General features: G+C 42.1%; 2 protein-coding genes and 1 long non-coding RNA gene across 10 annotated transcripts; 2 read left to right on the top strand and 1 right to left on the bottom strand.

Annotated features, from left to right (window-relative positions):
• Positions 1-2,360: 2,360 nt before the first annotated feature.
• Positions 2,361-10,731, top strand: LOC115727056. 7 transcript variants are annotated; one of them, XM_030657199.2, is made up of 12 exons: positions 2,361-2,536; positions 3,592-3,733; positions 3,858-3,963; positions 4,050-4,139; positions 4,854-4,967; positions 5,973-6,158; positions 6,660-7,162; positions 7,695-7,794; positions 8,349-8,408; positions 9,708-9,800; positions 9,893-10,012; positions 10,090-10,731. In XM_030657199.2, the coding sequence occupies exons 2-12, from the start codon at positions 3,696-3,698 to the stop codon at positions 10,420-10,422; spliced, it is 1,743 nt and encodes a 580-aa protein (XP_030513059.1). In that variant the 5' UTR covers positions 2,361-2,536; positions 3,592-3,695; the 3' UTR covers positions 10,423-10,731. The 7 variants fall into 7 exon arrangements, with proteins under 7 accessions (XP_030513059.1, XP_030513056.1, XP_030513060.1 ...); XM_030657196.2 differs by having other exon boundaries at positions 3,584-3,733; XM_030657200.2 differs by lacking the exon at positions 2,361-2,536 and adding an exon at positions 2,642-3,112.
• A 2,735-nt stretch (positions 10,732-13,466) lies between these two features.
• Positions 13,467-14,241, top strand: LOC125313835. Its single transcript, XR_007197505.1, has 2 exons — positions 13,467-13,647; positions 13,791-14,241. It is a non-coding gene; the product is annotated as an uncharacterized LOC125313835 (long non-coding RNA).
• Positions 14,242-16,874: 2,633 nt separating this feature from the next.
• On the bottom strand, positions 16,875-19,349 carry LOC115727060. 2 transcript variants are annotated; one of them, XM_048274473.1, is made up of 4 exons: positions 18,288-19,349; positions 18,064-18,108; positions 17,847-17,924; positions 16,875-17,250 (listed from the first exon to the last, which is right to left on the bottom strand). In XM_048274473.1, the coding sequence occupies exons 1-3, from the start codon at positions 18,686-18,688 to the stop codon at positions 17,867-17,869; spliced, it is 504 nt and encodes a 167-aa protein (XP_048130430.1). In that variant the 5' UTR covers positions 18,689-19,349; the 3' UTR covers positions 16,875-17,250; positions 17,847-17,866. The 2 variants fall into 2 exon arrangements, with proteins under 2 accessions (XP_048130430.1, XP_030513067.1); XM_030657207.2 differs by having other exon boundaries at positions 16,875-17,924.
• Positions 19,350-19,557: the final 208 nt, after the last annotated feature.

Genomic DNA, 19,557 nt, shown 5'->3' with positions numbered 1-19,557 from the left:
ACCTTTTTGAAGTCATGTGATCCTCGTCTGGCGAACAACCATTTGACTACGAATTAAAAGACAATACTACCAACATTTCGATGATATTTTTAGGCTGCGTTTGGTCGTCATGATATAAACCAAGATATGATATTGTTTTATCCTATCATATATTTGGCAACTGTCTAGGATAAGATACATGGGATATACTCTAGATAAAATCATCTCAGGGGAGGGGGCGAGATAGATTAGGATAGGATTTCTCAAGAGGGCGGACACGAGGATAACTGGATTTTTTCTACAATCACCGCCTCTCCTTCACGTTGGACCGCCTCTCTAGCAAAGGGGCGGCCTCTCCAACGGCGGTGATCATCAAGTGGGCTACGTCTTCGCCGATGCCAGTCTGGGATCTTCGACCGCAAGTTTGAGTCTCTCCATGACCTTATTCTTTAATTGATTGTTTGGCGTTATATGATATCACATTCCTCGTTCTTTAACCGCTTGAATTTTTCCAACATTCGAAAAGGGTCTCGACATGTTATGAAGAACTTGAGGTTGATTATCAACTTTCAAAAGGGGTCTCAACATTTGAAAGGGCTCTCTTGGATGACCTGCATGAGTGCATCTTCGACTTGCAAAAATAGGTTGAATAATTAGATTGTTCAAGACTTGTTTACTCATTTGACAAGACAACGATTAGGGTCAACGGGTCATTCTCAAAGGATTCGACTCCAAATCGAGACCCTCGATTCTACGTGGTCTACTCCATCGATGTTGTGCCCGAATTTAGACGGCACAACTTACGCTCTAAAATAACTCACTCATTAGAACTCCTAATTGAATAATTTTAAAACATCTTGATGTTTCAGCAAAATAGAGTCGATGTTAGATTGCCTTGCCTCTGCTTATCCGACTTTAAATCTTCACCAAATAGTAGATTGACTATGACAATATCCTTGGATTTTTTATCCTATCATATTTAGTTATGTTTTGACTACAAATCCAGAAGACCAAATGCAATCTTAGTGTATGGCCGGATAATGTCTCTTTGGTCTCATTTTTTGGTGTGCCCCTATTGTTATCCTTGAATGAAATTTCACAGCTCACCCAATAAATGGTGAAATAAAATCCATACAATTGAAAAAAAAACATATATTGTTTTTCCGCAAGTAAGAAGTAATTAGAAGATTTTTTTCTCCGTCCAATAAATGTAATCGGCATGACATTCTATTTAGAACAGTTTTAAGAGAAAATTACTCAATTATTTATAAAGATGCCAATTCAATTCTAAATTTTTAATTTCGTCAATTTAATTCTTAACCTTCGCGTGATGAAAAATGCGACGAAAACATATAATCTTGTAATATACAAGATATTATTTTTCGTTATTATTCAATTATGACTATTTTCATATATTCTATTTGCGAACTCGATGTGCGGTTAAAATTAATTTCAGAGGAATAGGAAAATCATAATCGGAATAGCGGACCCAATATTATGAAACTTGGATACAGTCTTTTATCGAAATTAAATGGCCTTCCTTTTCTCTCTTATGGAGATCGTGTCCAAAGCATCTCACGAACATGGGCTTCCGAGTCGCGATGCATTTTGACGCGTGGAAGATCTTGAACTCCGTGTTCAGATGAAGAAGACGCGATTCACGGGTCGAAAAGGCCAGGAGGCGGGTCGCGCGAGTGGGTGCGCCGAGTGAGAGGACGACCCTCCATCGTTGGTTCTTGTCGGGTCTCGCATCATCGGTGGATAACGTGGGATGCGACAATTAGCGAGTGCTTTTAACCTGACGCAAGTCTCGATTAAGAAAGTTGGACGCAAATCGTTTGCGCGAGAGAAATAATTAATGGAGATGGTGGGACAGGAGGCCATGGATTTCTGCGGATGGGTTGGGAGAGGGAGAGAGTTGGGTCTTCTCGTCGTTGTCGTTCAAAAATTCAAAAACAACGCCGGAAAACCCGAAGTCCTGGAGCTTTGCGAATGTCCTGTAATAATGAGTAATAAAATGGTCAATTCCCACCCTATGAAATCTGAAAAAAGGCATCTCAGGCAGCTTCGCTAGAGTCTGCCCGAGAAACGACATGTTATCTTCTGCAACTGTCCATTTCGCGTCTCCACACAGAGTCAAGACCCCACCCTTTTGCCTTCAGTCTAAATTTTTAGTTGGGGAGTGGTTGCAGATTCTCCATTTTTTTCAATGTCGTTCCTTTTTTTAAATCTTCTTGAATCTCTTTCACTAGTTTGGCCGGAGAAAAGAAACCAGCTTTGTAAGGGTCTAGGCTATTCTAAATCTCACGCACACTGCCCACAACTGCGACTTTCTGTCGTCTTCTGGTAGCTCCTGACCAGGGAACGCAGAGCTAATAAAGCTTGACGGCAGCGCACCATCTCGGTGGAACCAGGAGCGTTCGAGCTGGGTTTTGAGCAGAGGGAAGTTACTTTTGATGGTTTTTGGTTGCGGCAGTTTGAATCAATCTTTCGCGTCTTGTCAGAGAACTGAAGATCCTTCTTCTTCTTCCTCGCTCCAGAGCATTTGCCTCAAAAGGTCTCTCCTTTTCTTTCCATTTTGCACGGAAAAAGCTAGCAATACTACCTCTCTCGAACGAAAATTTTGTCTTTAATCTTCCGAAAGGAAAACGACCCACATCATCTTTTCGGACCGGGTTCCTTTTTTACGACTTGAATCAGAATGTATATTCAAGTAGAAGCGGGATGCTGATGCCTGTTGCTGATAGCGATAGTGACGGGTCGAGAATGGGGACGCTGATGGTTTTTAGGCAGCCATGGACCACTCTCACTGAAGATCCCTACTTTGGATTGTTGTCTACTTTCTCCTCCTATTCTATTTTCTCTCGTCTTGTGGTTCTACAATGGTGTCGTGTTGTCGCTAGCTTTTAGCTCCAATTAGCTTTGTTTCTTTTATCAATCTTTTACTTGCTTTGAGCTGTTTGGCTCACTATCCTCTCCTGTCATTGGCCGGAGACCTTGACAAAAGCAGAATTATTTCCTTTCTCTTTGTCTGATATCTTCTTCTTCTTTTGTCTCTTGATTTGCTCAAAAATTTAATGCCCAAGTCACTGAACTTCCTTCTTGCAATTCTTGTGAGATCTTCTTTGAGTAGGTAAACGAAGTTCCAATCTTTGTGTATATTCCACTTTTTTTAAGCACTCGACAGTCCCTTTATTCTTTTGTTTCACTTCATCCATAGACTGTTCAGTGTGATCTTCATCAAAGTAAAAAATGGTCCCCTGAATTTGTGATCCTCCTTCATCAAGTTATTACCCTTCGTACCTTTCTTTTTGAGTTCCTTTGTGAATGTCGCGTTTTGAAGCAGAAATTTTGGAGTCACATCTGAATGGTTGCTGTAAAAACAACTTTTTAGGTCATGTTGAAAGTGATTGGTAGTTTTGCATTCATGACGAGCTTGACTGCTTTTATTGCTTTGTTCACTCACAGGTGTCACAGTACCTTCCTTCCATGACTGCAATATTGTTTCTAAAGAATGTCTCTCTCCCACAAATTTATGTTAGACTTCTTGCATTAAAAGTTGGGTGAAGAATGCAAAAGTTTAGTTATTTGACTATCCGAGCAGGATTGCAGGTCTCTTTTGGGCTGACGATGATGCACAGGGATGATGTGCGAATGTGTTTGAAGAGATTTCTAATGTGCTTTACGGGATAGTGGCCAAACTCCCGGCTTACAGGATGTGTGACTTACAGTCCCTCAGTTGTTCACGAAATCAGTAATGGAGATATCTTATTTTCCTTCCCCCACCCCCCACCCCCCCCTTCTCCCCTCTCTCCTTATGGATGCTTCTGGTTGTTTTATGTCGCTGAGATCTGTTTCTGGAATTTCTTGAATTACAGAAGCCATTCTCTCTCTGAATGCTCTCATTCTGGCACAGTTGATTGGATTTCAGAAACTTCATTGGATAAGCTTCATCTTCAGAGAGATGACGGTTCCTTATTAAATGTATGATTTTTGTGTTGGTCAGAATGTGTCTTCTTTCTACTTTTTACATTTGCATTTGCAATCTTACTGCTGTGTTGACTCTGAAGGTGAGAGATTCTGATTACGAAACCGGAAGTCCTGGATTATCTACCGGAAGAAACAGTCCCTGCCCTTACAGATTCCAACTTGAGCTGGATGTGAGTTCTTTTCTTGCTGACGTATGCATTCTGCACAGTCTGCGCTCCAGGCTTTGAGCAAACATAGTTGGTCCCTTCCATTTCCCTTGTATTCTGGGTGGCTGTTGGTCAGAGTCAGTAACTTTGGTTGTTGCCATTTTGCCCAAATCGGGACTTCCAATGTCAGTTTGTGATTCATTTGGTGGATATAGATTGTAAAATTATGTATGTCACTCTGCATGTACTTGAGATGCTGAATTTTGGGTGGTAGGTTGATTATAATTATCAGAGTAAAAAATAAGGAGGCATTGTCGTTTCTATGTAAGAGGTGCCTTATCTCAACATTCCCCATAGCTTTCTATGTCTAACAAATTTGTATGCAGAATATGAGATGACCAATTTTTATTGGTTGCAGAGTTATTCATGCACCAAATTCTTTGTTTAACTGTAATTAGCAGCAGTTCTTTCACACTTTATGTTTATCTTTTTTTTAATGGCTATATTTGAGATAAATGAACAATTGATTTCAGAACTACAGGGAGCCTTTAAAATTATTTAATTTCTTTCTTTTATTTGGGTTTTTGTTTGACTTTCCTTAGACGGCGTAATATTTCAGGACAGAAGATGGCCATCATCTTTAATGCATATGGCTGTTCTATTGACTTGAGCTTCTCCATATCTCCTAGACACAGGTGTCATGACCATTGGTTCTGTAATGGAATTTGGTTGCTACAGGTACAGAAACTTCAAGAGCAGCTACGAGAAGAGATAGAACTGCATGCAGTTTTGGAACAAGCAATCGAGAGAAGTGCTGTAAAATTATCAAAACCTTCATGTCTTCCTCGTCAGGTTAAGTACCTATTCCTTGTATACTTCGGGCAGATAATTTTGAAGTCTTGTGGATGAAAGTACCCATGCCATTAAATTCCTTCAAGTAACTTACGGATGGAAAAATTTTGCCTTATTTTGGTCATTCCTGTGTACGTCAACTTCAAATACAAACTGGGGAGATTTTGGTTGACATTTCAACACCCCTGTCTTGCTTTATTTTTCTTGTTACGTGATATTACTCCCAATTTTGAGATCCATGTGTAATCTGTTAAGTTATGAGAGCCAATGTTTCAGAGGAAGTTCAATGACATGATCTACATACTATTTTGCATTTTTTTGTTAGTTTGTGGTTCTTGAAAATAGTTTTTCTGTGTTCAAATCTGTTTGCCTTCATGGAACAGATGCACGAGACATGTACTTTTAGACAATTCGACTATTACTATGCCAAAGTCAAGTAACTATTTGCGTTTTGTTAACTGAAAATAAGGACTGCTGCCTTCACACAGAACCTTACTTTGCAAAGAACAAATCTCCTTGGCTTATGAAGAATCATGCTAAATATGGTTGTCTGTTACCTGAAAACTTAAGCTTTTTGGGAAGAATTGTTGTCTCATGAGATCAGAGCACATGTTAAGAGTTTGAATCTTTACTTCTACTGCTACTCTGACAATTTCCCCATAACTTGTCTCCTCTTTTAACTGCTGGGAAATGTGCTAGATGTCCATTTTGGGTCCATTTATTGACTTCAAAAGGTTTTAGGAACACAGCGGTCTCACATCACATGGCCATCTGCAATTTTTTGATTGTGTAGAGGGAGAGAAGGAGCTCTTAGGGATCAAATCTTCCTTTCAATTGATGCAAGATGGTTTTCTTATTCAGTATAAGGATTGTAGCGTAATTTCTCTTGTTTCAGGAATGGCAACACAACATAGCCGATTGCATTTTGTCAGTGGGCTTTGCTGATATTTTAATTATGTTTCTGATCCAGGCCTTGATATTGGTAAAATCCTTCCTTGTGTACAGGCGCAGGAACTCCTTTCGAATATTACCATGTTGGAACTCGCAGTTTCCAAACTCGAACATGAGATAGTCTCTTTACATTTCCAATTAAGCCAAGAAAGAAATGAACGGAGGCTGGCTGAATACCGCCTGAGGCACTCTTCCTTGGAGGAGAAGTCTCTTTGTTCCTCGGGCATTTTGCAAGAGCTGGTAAGTCACATACTTTCAGTTAAATCTACTTGCTTCCAATTGTCACACATCCTTTTATTTTCCTTTTGGGGTTCTATGCTCATAGTTAATTTTCATTACCTTTGGTTTATATGTTGACGTACGCATCAAATAACAGTACTTAAGAAAGTCATCCTTGGTAATAAAGTAAGTGCTGGTTAAGAAGTGGAAAGAAACTTTGTGTGGATTTGGGTGGTTGGGATCTTTGCATTGGGCATCTGAAAGTCCCTTATCTTCATAGGATGTCTACTTATATGCAGGTCATGTGTATTGAACCCAGACACTAATGTGAACATAGACATGACATCATTCGACAATGAGTTATATTTGAATTGCCATATGTCCCGACATCATTAAGCCTCCTAATTCTCTGTAATATTTTTGAAGACATGCATAAACTATTGCCTCATGCATTATTTCATTGCAGCATAAGTTTTTGTTGGAGGTATTTGACTTTGGACATATGACATTTCCTCGCATCAGGACGAGGATGGCTCCTCTGCACCTCTCTGCGATAACGTATGTGCAGGGTCCGATGCAAAATGTGGTCAAACTCAAGATAGCAGGAAGCTATCCAGGGAGTTGCCACCTAAGGGCCTCTGGGATTATCCCAACCTACTGTCGGAAGAGATGGTCAGATGTATGAAGAATATATTTATCTCACTGGCAGATTCTGTGTCTCCATGCCAGTTCTCTACATCAGAGGGCCACCTCTCACCTTTGTCTCCATATGGGCATCTTTCCAACTCATCGTGGTGGTCATCATCTGAACGCTCAGTCATTTCATCCTGGGTGCAAAGCCCCCAAGTTGATGTACAGAGTAACTTGGATGTGCTGGCCTCAGATAATGCTTGTGATCCATACCGAGTACGTGGGAAGCTAAGCTGGGGAGATGTAGGAAATTATGGGCTGGCATCTGAAGTTTCTTGGATGTCTGTTGGGAAAAGGCAATTGGAATATGCTTCTGGAGCTTTGAGGAAGTTTAGGTTATTCTTGATCTATTATGATACCACTTTAACTGTCTTTATTTAAAATCTATTTTACGGTCATACTAGAAGGGAAACTTCATTTGGCTCCTAGGGTGGTTTATGTTCTTTGACAGTATTTGTCGTAAATTCTAATATAAATGGAGTATTGCTGTCGGGATGTTATTTTGGTTTTGGTTATGTAGACAAATTTTCTGCAGAGGGGATGTATCCTGATCATAGAAGGCTCCAGAATGAACTTTTAACCTAACAGATGGAAATTATTGTCATGTTGAATTGTGGAGGATTTGCATGGGCACAATTGTGTGCTTTTGGCTGAACTTATGAGTGGTTTGCTAATTGTACTGTAATCAGCAGTCAGGCTTTCTTTAGCTGTCAGTTGATAAGATCATCTTCATAGTTGATTGTCTCTTGCATTTATCACATAGTTCAGCCACTGCATACAAGAAAATGGGAAACAGTTCTCTTGATATTTCAGATTCTTTACATGTTTGGAGCTTACTGATCATTGTAGTTCTGTAAATGTGAACAGGACACTTGTTGAGCAGCTTGCCAAGGTCAACCCAATCCACCTGAGCAGCAACGACAAACTTGCCTTCTGGATCAACTTATACAATGCAATGATCATGCATGTAGGTTGTCAATTTCCATCAAACCATGGAATATCTTGCTTACGTCGCATCCTTAGTTTGGCGGGTGTCTAGTGGCTATGCTACTATTCTTTAGACGGTGCTTTTCAAGCAGGGTATATGGGGTGGTGACACCTGGTTCTTGGCCTGTTTTATCATAGTTTTGTTCCCATGTTTCTTGTTAGTTAAATGTACAATCTTAAAAAACTTAGCATTATCAAGTACCAATGCGAAATGTATAACTTTCTGAACAGAAGAAACTTCACCTTCTATCCCAGCTACAAGCAGTACTTAAAAGTATATAAACAAGAAAATAAAGAGGAAAACATAATTTAGCACTCAATTTCCTAAAATTCTAGCCCACACATTGCACAAATATTGTTTCTAATATAAAGAATATACTGGCAAACAGAATTTAGGAATTTGTGAAGAAGACTTTTGTTTTCCACGTAAAGAAATGTTTAGACAAACAGCTATATCCACATCCATGGAGCATACACACTCACCCTTCCATCCACTTGTACAGAGATGATTTCTAAGATTTTGACTTTAAGCAGGCTTACTTGGCTTATGGGGTTCCAAAAAGTGATATGAAGCTGTTCTCACTGATGCAAAAGGTTTGTATCTATCCTTTCTAGATTTGTTTTCTTCTCATGGCCTTTCAACTTGTGTGGAGGATCTCTTATGAATACATGATCAAGGAAATTGCCTTTTCATTTTCCTGGACCAATATGTCATTCAATAAGGGAGAACGCATCTTTTACATGCCTTTCACTGACCATGATGTGTGCGTTACCCTCATTGGGTGGAAACAGAAAGCCGTCTCATAAGAATTTAATTTGTTAGTTCAAGCACCTTTTTAGGTGATACATGGTGAGTGACGGGAGCAGGTGCTGACAAAACTATTTAGCCAATTTTCTGCTGACAGAATACATTGCTAGAAAGTTATTCCTGCTGGCGGCTTTTAGGTTGCATGCATGCTTTGGTTTTGAATATGAAAGAGAAAGCAAGATTAATAGCAAGGTGAAATTTGATAATTCAGCCTACATCAAGGATGAAGAATCAGATGAAAGGCGTGACTAATGAAACTGTCGGTATTACTTGGAGCTATCAGTAGTTTCATAATGGCGGAATAACCAAGTAGAGAAACAATTCAGGTTACCTCCGGTCATCAATTCTGTGTCCTAGTTGTTAGTGGAATTTTAGTGGATGCGGTGTATTTGAATATATACGACTAAATGTAACTCCTGTCTTCTGCTTGTTCCAGTTGTCAAGTTTTTACTTTTCTCCCTGTTCTCTAGTAGTTCATTATTATAGAGGTTTTTCTTTCATCTTTTAGTTCTTTCTTGCTACATGGCTTGGAGGACCTGCAATTCTGGGCTTGTGTGAAGGTGATATGGTTGATGTTAGTCTTTTGTATTGGATCAGACGACAAAGTAGAATTTGCAGTGGGATCATATATTTGTCATCCCTTTCATAGTTATTTTGGAGTGGTGCTTGTAGCCATAAAACAAGATAATACAGTGATAGCATGCAAATTAGCAGCTGACAAGAAATTTTTTCAGGGACCTGTTGCAAGTTGGGAACAATGTAAAATGAGGTTGAACGCTTGTCCTCAATTTGATATCTAAGGAAAGATTTTGACTCATCCAGGATGATTCTATTATTGTGACCGATAAATTATTCGTGTTTTGTGTTTATATAGATGACCTATTCGTCTTTAGTGGATGATGATTATCGATGTCCGGTGAGCCTCAGCCATGGTCAATTAGCTTAAGTGATAGCACTGTGTAGATGTTTGCAGCAAAGCCAGGTGTGCTTGGTCATCAAGTGTTGGAAGTACTAAATATTCCCGCATGATGTTGAATGATGCTTGGGAAAATATGAAAATCGTAGATTAATTGTCTTTCCTGCAGGCAGCATATACTGTGGGAGGCCATTCTTTCAGCGCAGCAGTTATCGAGTATGGCATTTTGAAGATGAAACCCCCTCTCCATAGGCCGCAGATTGTACGGTCCTGCCTTACATATTACGTGTCATTGCTTATTGAAAGTATCACTTGCATGATTTCCTGACTGTCATTCCAATGGATAATACTCAGGCTTTGCTCCTCGCTCTTCACAAACTAAAGGTATCTGAAGAGCAACGAAAGTTTGCTGTCGATGTGTCTGAACCGCTTGTAGCATTTGCTCTCAGCTGCGGAATGTACTCATCTCCTGCGGTAAGATCTCTAATTCTTCCCTAGGTGATGTTTGACTTTAAAGAGAACATACTGTACCATACTCAAAACAAATCCAGGTTCGGATCTACACAGCCAAGAATGTGAGGGATGAGCTACAGGAAGCACAACGAGATTTCATCAGAGCTTCAGTTGGGGTTAGCAGCAAAGGGAGGTTATTGGTGCCAAAGATGCTACATTGCTTTGCTAAGGGATTCGTGGACGATGCTAGCTTAGCTGTATGGATATCGCACTACCTCCCTTCCCATCAGGCGGCCTTTGTGGAGCGGTGCATGTCACAAAGGCGTCAAAGCCTTCTTGGTTCTCGCAATTGTGGAATTCTTCCCTTCGACTCCCGCTTCCGCTACCTATTCCTGCCAGAGAAAATCCATTTTGACAATGCTTGTTCATAGTTACTTCGGCCTAGCCTTGGCAAGATTGGTAAGGTCATGTCAACAATGCGTTCGGGCAGGCTGTGCGTCATCTCGTCTTGCCATTTAGTATATCACAAGATGGGTGCAGCCCGTGCAGTTCTGGTCTTTGCTCTTGAAGCCCAGCCATACTCTTTTGATGATGTACATTCTGTTAGAGGAACTCTGACCGACAATTGTTAAGTAAGATGTTAAAACCATTTTTTCCGCCGATACTGGGAAACATACCGAAAATGTTCATATTGGAACGGAAGTGAAGCCAATAAATGAGTAGTGAGGGTGAGACGATGAGAGGCTGCTTATTTAACCAATGACAGCAGCGCAGCTTGTGCTTTGTCCTCGCTTAAAATAATGAAACGAAGTCGCTAACCGGTATTGCTAGAAATGGGCACAGGTGTCTTTACATTTCTAAGGGATGATCATCGGACTAATAGTTTACACTACTTAAGCATTGATGCTTATCCTGCATTGTGAAGAATCGTGCTTGTTTTTTAGACTGTTCCCTAACACAAGCATTAGAGCCACGAGCTCAAGTAAATGACTGCAGGATCCTTGAAACTTCCCATTGAAGATTTTGTGTAGCACGGTTTATTCCAAATACTTTTTGCTATCAGGGACAAGATTTCACAAAATGTATCCTCAGGCAACTCACCATTCCCTCTCTTCTGTTTTTTGAACTCTACGCACCAAAGAGGACGAGGAGGTTAGGTTAGTAACCGCGCAAGCGGAAACGGCAGAGGATTATGTCTTGAGAGCACATGGACGGACACTTACGGACATTGAGACCCCTGTATATGCTACCTGAATCTTGAGATAAATTGACCGACTTCCTGCAAAGACTTCGATGATTGTTTGGCGGAGCACCAACCATTCACATTTGCTGATCAAACTTCCGGCATCAGACCTTCCGAGAAAAATTTTCCAACTTGTTATGTTTATTACTTTAGAGTATTAGCAAGTTGGGGGTATTTGCGTAAATGTATTGTTAGGCTTAACCCTAAGCTAAGCCTATAAGTACTCTTTATTATCTCTGAAATAAAAGTTACGTTGCTCTTTTATCAATAACATGGTATCAGAGCCCTAATTAAAAAACCTAAACCCTAGATTTACAAAACAATTGATCTACGACCACCGTTTCTACAATTCTCGCCGGAATTCTTCAACGTTGACCAAATCCAGCAATCCCCAAAGTCGGCCATCTCGGATTTGACGTCGGGAGGAGTCGGCCATCTCGGATTTGACGTCGGGAGGAGTCGCCCAAGCCGGGCGACCTCGGGGCCGAGTCGCCCGGACCGGGGCGACCCCGGAATAGGCGTCGCCCGACTCGCCCAGGTCGGGCGACCCCCGAAGCAGGTCCGGCCCGACCTCATCCAGGTTAGGCGACCCCGGAACAAGTCTCGCCCGACCTTGTCTAGGCCCGGCGAGCCCAGGACCAGCATTGCAAGGGCCGGCGATTCTTCGAGGACCTCAGATCCGACATTAACTTGGGCGACAAACCTAGTTCAAGCATCTTCAGAGGTCCAATTCGATTTTAAATGTGCTGATTTTGCAGATTATGTTGCTGTAAATGGGTATTTTCTGTGGGTTTGTGCCGTTGATGTTTAAAGGATTGTGATCTGTGAGTTTGTGAGTTGATGGTGATAGATGTGTGGCTGTTGGGATATTGTTAAATCTACCGGAAGTGAATGGCTGTCTTGAAGAAAGTAATTTTTGGTCCTGTTTGGCTGAATGTGCTGTTTTGCAAAGTAGCGGCTTGATAGTTGAATGTGGGGCTGGTTTTGTCTGAATTTGGAGTTCTAAATTCCGTGTGGCTGAATTGGTGTTGGTCGTGGGGTTGGCTTTTTTTGTTGGAATTGGTAGGTGGTGCGTGCGATATCCGATTACACGTGGGTCAAGTTCCTAGAAGTGAATTTTTTATATTGATTAGTGATTTGTGGAGATGTCTACCGACTCATCAAGTTCTCCGTCTATTACTTCGGGATTGGTTCCCCCTAGTGCTTCTTCGAGTTCAGTATCTTTTGGTCCCTACAATAGTATGACCGGTTTGCATAATACCTTGGTCAAGTTAGATGGTACCAATTATCCTTCTTGGTCAATGGCTCTTTCGACTTTTATTTATGCTAATCGTCGGTCTAGATGGCTTGAAGAAGAACCACACGAAGATTTAGCCGGTCTAGAAGAATGGAAGTTTGTTGATGCTACTTTGCGTACGTTGTTGTGGGGAAGTATGGCTGAATCGATTCGCCATCTTTTCATGGATTGTGCAACGGCCCGTCGGGTATGGATAAAGTGTGCTTTACTATATTCCGGACAGAATAACATGAGTCGAGTTTGTGATATGTGGGAGGCTTTATTTGAAGCCAAAATTGGTGATGCTGGGTTAGCAGAATATTATGCTCGTTTTGTGTCTTTGTATCGGCGCCTCAAGTCTTATTTTCCACCGGCTACCACGGTTACTCGGATGCAACAACGTGAAGCGGACATGATGACCGTACTTTTTCTCCGAGGTCTTGGTCCGAGATCACAATGCACTTCGACAACAGATTACCTCTCAGAGCACTCTCCCTTCCATTGAAGAAGTGTATTCTCGAGCTGCTCGTTATACTTCCAGTCCCAAGACTTCAGCAATGTCAGATAGTAGTGCTATGGTGGCTCGTGGAGGTCAAGGGACTCGTGGTCGTATTAATGGTCGTGGACAATGGAGTTCTAACAGTTCCAATCGTGGTCGTGGTCGTGGTTTTCAAAGCCGAGGTGGTGTTCGTGGTGGTAGTAATAATGCTTCTAGAGGAGCTCGAGGTGGTGGTCGAGGGAACCGCTTTTGTACGCATTGTCAACTATCTGGGCATACTATTGATTATTGTTATGACCTCCATCCCGAGCTGCGGGGTCTACATGCCTCTATTGATACCGAACCTTGGACTTCTTCACTTGGATCCTCTTACGGACAAGCTACGATAAACTTGACTCGTGCAGAATATGATGAGTTGGTTAGAGCACGACGTAATACCAATGGTATTGTTCCTACTGCTACTTTGGCACAGCATAACGATCCTACTTGTCTACTTTCTAGTACTCCTCCTTGGATTATTGATTCAGGTGCCACTCATCATATGACTAGTGATTCTCGTCTTCTCACATCCACCTCATCTGTTCCTTCTACGTCGGTTACCTTAGCAGATGGCTCTCAATCCAGAGTAGCTGGTGCGGGTTGTGTGTCATTGAGTTCCTCTGTCTCCTTACCATTTGTTTACCATATTCCACACTTCCCTCACAATCTATTATCTGTCGGTTCTATTACTCGTGATCTTGATTGCGATATTATCTTTTCTTCATCTTCGTGTGTTCTTCAGGATCGGAAGACTGGGCGCCGAATAGGTGGTGGGCGTGAGACCGGTGGATTGTACATCCTGGATCCCGAGATTATTGTTGCTGCTACAACAGTTCAGAATAAAGCTGTGGATGATTCATATAGGTTACATTGTCGTCTTGGTCACCCATCAGCGGACGTACTCCGACGATTTCCTTTTATGTCTAGTTCGAGTCTTCAATTTAATTGTGAAACTTGTCGGTTGGGCAAACATCATCGTGCGTCTTTTTCCCCTCGAGTTTTGAGTCGTGCTTCCCAACCATTTGAGTTAGTTCACTCTGATGTGTGGGGTCCTAGTCGAGAGTCTTCATTTGGTCTTCGTTATTTTGTCACTTTCATCGATGACCGTACTCATACCACTTGGTTATATCTAATAAAAGATCGTACTGAAGTTTTTCATTCTTTTCTCCAGTTTTATAATGAAGTACGTACTCGGTATAATTATTCTGTTAAGTGTTTGCGTACAGACAATGCTCGTGAGTATTTTTCTTCTTCTACTTTTACTCCATTTCTCAAGTCTCATGGTATTTTATATCAGAGCTCGTGTGCTCACACTCCACAACAAAATGGAGTTGCTGAACGTAAGAACCGTCATTTGTTGGATGTTGCATGTTGCCTACTTCTTCATACTCATATGCCTAAGTCTTTCCGGAGCTATGCTCTTCTTACATCATGTCATCTCATTAATCGTCTTCCATCCTCCGTGTTGAAAGGAGCTATTCCTTATACTCTTCTTCATCCCGATCGTCCATTATGGTCTATTCGTCCTCGTATATTTGGATGTGTCTGTTTTGTTCATTCTTTGTCTCCTGGTTTGGACAAGTTATCACCTCGTGCCGAAAAATGTGTATTCGTGGGATACTCCCGTACTCAAAAGGGGTATGTATGTTATAGTCCTACTCGTCGTCGGGAGTATATTTCAGCTGATGTGACTTTCTTTGAGGATCAAGCATATTTTGGCTCTGTTCATCCTCGGGAACCATTAACCATGGATCTTCCGCCGCCCTTAACATCTCTCTCTCAACTGGAGCAACCACCTGTTAATTCTAATGATACTCCACCGGATCCAGGATCACCAGCATCGACTCCTCTTCAGGTTTATACACGTGGTCCTCGCCCAATTTGGGGCCATACATCTCTACCAGCAAGCGTTCCACCACCACCACCTTCATCCCAGGCTTCCGATCCTCTTCCACCACTTCCCGACGGTTCTCCTATTGCTCACCGCACTCGATCTCGGTATCCTCTGTCTAATTTCGTGTCTTATCGTAACTTAAGCCCTCAGCTGTCTGTCTTTGTGTCATCCCTTGCATCCGTATGCGTGCCAAGTTGTGTGCGGGAGGCTTTGGCCCATCCAGGTTGGGCTCGTGCTATGAAGGAGGAAATGGCTGCATTGCATAATAACAAGACTTGGGAGCTGGTTCCGTTGCCGGCGAATAAACAATTGGTGGGTTGTCGTTGGGTCTTTGTTGTCAAACACAATCCAGATGGTTCAGTTGAGCGCTTAAAAGCGCGTCTTGTGGCAAAGGGCTATACTCAAACTTATGGTATTGACTATGATGAGACTTTTTCTCCCGTAGCCAAAATTCTTTCCGTTCGTATTGTTATTTCCTTGGCTGCTCGGTCTCACTGGACTCTTCATCAACTTGATGTCAAAAATGCATTCCTCCATGGTGATCTTCACGAGGAGGTGTATATGGAGCAACCACCTGGGTTTGTTGCTCGGGGGGAGAAGGTGTGCTGGTTGCGAAAAGCTCTTTATGGACTTAAGCAATCTCCTCGTGCTTGGTTTGGCCGCTTTAGTGATGCGGTTATCACCTTTGGCATGCATCAATGCAGTGTGGATCACTCAGTATTTAGTATGTCATCTTCAAAATGTTGTGTTATTCTTGTTGTCTATGTTGATGATATCATTGTGACAGGAAGCGATGTTGAAGGTATACAACGACTCAAGCGGTTCCTACAAAAGGAGTTTAACACTAAAGACCTAGGTCGTCTTCGATATTTTCTTGGTGTTGAAGTTGCCTATGCTAATGATAGTATTGCTCTTTCACAACGAAAGTACACTCTTGACATTCTTAAGGAGGTTGGTTTACATGATGCTAAGCCTAGAGACACACCTATGGATCCTGGAGTGAGACTTGATAATGAGCATGGAGAACTTCTTCATGATCCAGAGAAGTATCGTCGCTTAGTAGGCAAGTTAAATTATCTTACCATTACTCGTTCGGATATTTCATTTGCAGTTAGTGTGGTAAGTCAATTTATGAGCACTCCTCGTACTACTCATTGGCAAGCCGCTCTATAAATTGTTCGCTATTTGAAGGGAGCTCCAGGTCAAGGACTTGTGTTTCATAATCGGGGTCATCTTCATATTGCTGGTTATTCTAACCCCGAATCTTTGGAGGTGATAGGATATTCTGATGCAGATTGGGCTGGTTGCCCCATGGATCGGCGGTCTACTTCAGGATACTGTGTCTTTCTTGGTGGTAATCTTGTGTCTTGGAAAAGTAAGAAGCAATCTGTTATTTCTCGATCTAGTGCAGAGGCCGAGTATCGTGCTATGGCTAATGTTACGGGTGAACTTCAATGGGTTCGTATGTTATTAGCCGAGATTGGACTGCCTATAACTGGATCATCTATTCTCTGTTGTGATAATCAGTCTGCTATTCATATTGCTAGCAATCCAGTGTTTCACGAGCGAACGAAGCATATAGAGGTGGATTGTCATTTTGTTCGGGAAAAAGTGAATTGTGGAGACATACGGTTGGTGCACACACATTCTGAAGAGCAACTATCAGACATTTTCACAAAGCCTCTTCGACGTGGGCGAGTTTCATATATTTGTCATAAGTTATGACTTTTTGATATGTACGCTCCAACTTAAGGGGGAGTGTTATGTTTATTACTTTAGAGTATTAGCAAGTTGGGGGTATTTGCGTAAATGTATTGTTAGGCTTAACCCTAAGCTAAGCCTATAAGTACTCTTTATTATCTCTGAAATAAAAGTTACGTTGCTCTTTTATCAATAACACAACTTAATGTAGGAGAAATGAACAACGGGTTGAACATTCTTGGCCTTAAACTTCGGTATTTTCCCCATTCAGGTAGCCCACAGAAAGCAAGTAGGAAAAGAAAGAGCGAGAATTTTCCGACTAAGTATACTCTCAAGCACACGGTTGCACACAGTAACTGGCAGAATCACGGTGAATAAGCGGTGTGCACACTGCCTGAGCAAACCTCGAGATTAAGATAATATCTGTGTGTTTGAATTGTATCCTTAGGACAAGGGGAAAAGTTCTGTGGAGAGTACACACGGAGCACCTGTTTCGTGTGGAAAGAAGTCCCATGGTGCTTCCGCTTGGAAGCCGGAAAAACCTACACGGCTTGCCCAGCAAACCTTCCGACAAGCAGAGGTTGGGAGCCGGCCCGAAACTTCAATCGGGAAAGTGAAAAATTAGACATCAAGCACAGGAACATCTGGATTTTTGTAATCGAAAAGCATATAGTACGGAAGAAAATCTTAGTTAGAATGCGTATGAGAAAATCTTATGCTTACGGAGAAAAGCTTAAATCCTCAACTTCCCTATTACTTCTTAGTAATGTTAGGGAGAACATGTGAAGAGTGTGAAGCATACATCATTCTCCTCAACACAATCACCAACATCAATAGGATTACTACGATGATCTCACAACTCAGACAGAGATCGTACTAATCGCTTTCTCTAGTACCAGAGTCAGCATGGTTCCCCTCTATTAAAAATCCAACTCCGAGAGATGATCAACATAGTTGGTATTTAAAGAATGGTCCACACATAGGATTTTATTAACCTAAGAGAATGCATGCAGCAAAAGTATGAGCTGTAAAGAGAAGCTCGATGACAATCGGGGATACAGAACTCGATGAAAGATTCAATGGCGTTCTCTTCTAACTATCAAATAGCTGGCATGATGGAAATCACGAGAAAATAATGGTTCTGATTTCATTCAATGTGTATGAAGAACAGATGATGAGTGAGGTTCCACTGTAGTCTCACCAAGTTTGTGGTTAGATCATTGTCAAGGACCATAATCCTCGTCTCCAATCAAGTTACAAATATCCGAGCACTCGACCAGACTGCACGGACGTCAAAATCTAAATCAAACTCCATCCATCATGAAGAAGCATGCTAACGTAGGAAAGGGAAAAAAATACAATGGCATGGTTAAGTGCTGATCCTGAGATGAGGTGGGAGAGCGAATGAATAGTATATTACCAGTATTTCCTGCTGCGAAAGCCTTGCTTGAAAACCACCAGAGGTCTGCCAGAAAGGAAACAGAAAATTAAGGAAAGAAGCAAAACCCCTCTGGAACAAACAGATTGGATGGCCCTGTTCTGTCAGATGAAAAGATAGGCGGAATGTGGCCGGTTGGTGACTGTGAGGTGCGTGTGATGCATATCAATATGGCCAGTGCAGTAACACGAAAGAAAACTAGCAACCTGCGAATGTTGAGGGGGCCCTCGCCGGGAGAGCCATCGCCACCACGGATGCAGGTGGTGACGCACTTAGTGGTGCACGACTCTGCCTTTCTCGATTTGGGCCTCTGTATCCTGGGCTTCTTGCAGTCCTTGGGAGACTCGCACTCACCCGACAGCATCTGAGGCACGTTTGACAGTGTATCCGACTCCGATGGCTGCGGAACCACCTCAGCCACGCCCGCAGCCGTGGGCCAAATTATGAGAGCCGCGGCCAAGAGCCAGCCGGTCGCTACCTGTCTGGCTTTTATTGGGATGCGGATTTCAGCAATGCGCCTTGAGAATGAGGGTGCACGTCCAAGAGCAGAAGCAGCAGCTGCAGAAGCTGGAATACTAGGCTTGAAGCAATGAACTGGTACTATCATTATCCTCTCTCTCCTTTCTGTCTCTGAGTTAGCCTCACAAAGACAAGGCCTCGCTCATTTTCTCTGCTGCTCCAATCCAATCCAAATGCTGGCAGTTTTCTATTTCTCTGCCTTCTCCTTATTTCCCCCACCACAAAACGCAAAGCTAACGAACTATCCAACAATCTCTCCTCCGTTCTGATATGATCTACGTGTCACCACACATATCCCAGGATGATCAGTCTGTTGTCATGACTTCTTCTTGGGCTCTTTTGTCTTTCCTTCCTTGTTCTCATACCCTCTTCGTGCAGTTTCATTTAGCAGTGCAGGTGGAGGGGCTAAATGTACAACTTCTTCGTGTTTGTCCCGTCAAAATAGACATGAAAGCGAATGCCTCCATCACCATGCATGATTAACGTGTAATGACCACATTACTCTTGGCTTCCATGCAGGAGGCCTGAGCGATCAATCTAGAACACGGAACTTTCAAGTTTTAGTTTGTCAGATCTCGCAATATTAGCTTGAATTCCCTTTCGAATATCCAATTCACCGAAAATCCACATCGTTCGAGTTTTGGCTTCAAGAGCTGTTGGACAAAACAGATCACCTTGCTTCTAACCTCTTGGATAGCAAAAATCTGGCTCTCACTTGGGCTCAGAGGCCCTCATTACTGTCATTAAAACCATGACAGACTCTCACAAGGCCTAACGGGAAGTACATCAAAAAGACTACGGTGGCTTAGATAATTCCTTGCTGCGGCTGAAAGTTGCGAAGAACCTCAAGAGACACATATGATGCGCCCAGATTGAACTGTCCATTTGCTTGCTTAAGAATAGGCTGTGCTCAGATAAAGATGAGACCAGCAAACACATTGACCACATTGTCACAAT

Source organism: Rhodamnia argentea, chromosome 2 (assembly GCF_020921035.1).
Source record: "Rhodamnia argentea isolate NSW1041297 chromosome 2, ASM2092103v1, whole genome shotgun sequence".
Lineage (NCBI taxonomy): Eukaryota > Viridiplantae > Streptophyta > Magnoliopsida > Myrtales > Myrtaceae > Rhodamnia > Rhodamnia argentea.
Note: the sequence above shows the minus strand (reverse complement) of the source record. Positions and strands in the feature narration are given on the sequence as shown.

What these genes read in the sequence shown, in the direction of transcription:
- LOC115727060 (XM_030657207.2), bottom strand. Translation starts at nt 18,688, where the DNA reads ATGATAGTACCAGTTCATTGCTTCAAGCCTAGTATTCCAGCTTCTGCA. An exon ending in GGCCCCCTCAACATTCGCAG is followed by an intron (nt 18,109 to 18,287) that starts GTTGCTAGTTTT and finishes CCTTTCTGGCAG; the next exon opens with ACCTCTGGTGGTTTTCAAGC. An exon ending in TTTCGCAGCAGGAAATACTG is followed by an intron (nt 17,925 to 18,063) that starts GTAATATACTAT and finishes ACGTCCGTGCAG; the next exon opens with TCTGGTCGAGTGCTCGGATA.
- LOC115727056 (XM_030657199.2), top strand. Translation starts at nt 3,696, where the DNA reads ATGTGTGACTTACAGTCCCTCAGTTGTTCACGAAATCA. An exon ending in CTCAGTTGTTCACGAAATCA is followed by an intron (nt 3,734 to 3,857) that starts GTAATGGAGATA and finishes CTTGAATTACAG; the next exon opens with AAGCCATTCTCTCTCTGAAT. An exon ending in TGTTCTCACTGATGCAAAAG is followed by an intron (nt 8,409 to 9,707) that starts GTTTGTATCTAT and finishes TCTTTCCTGCAG; the next exon opens with GCAGCATATACTGTGGGAGG.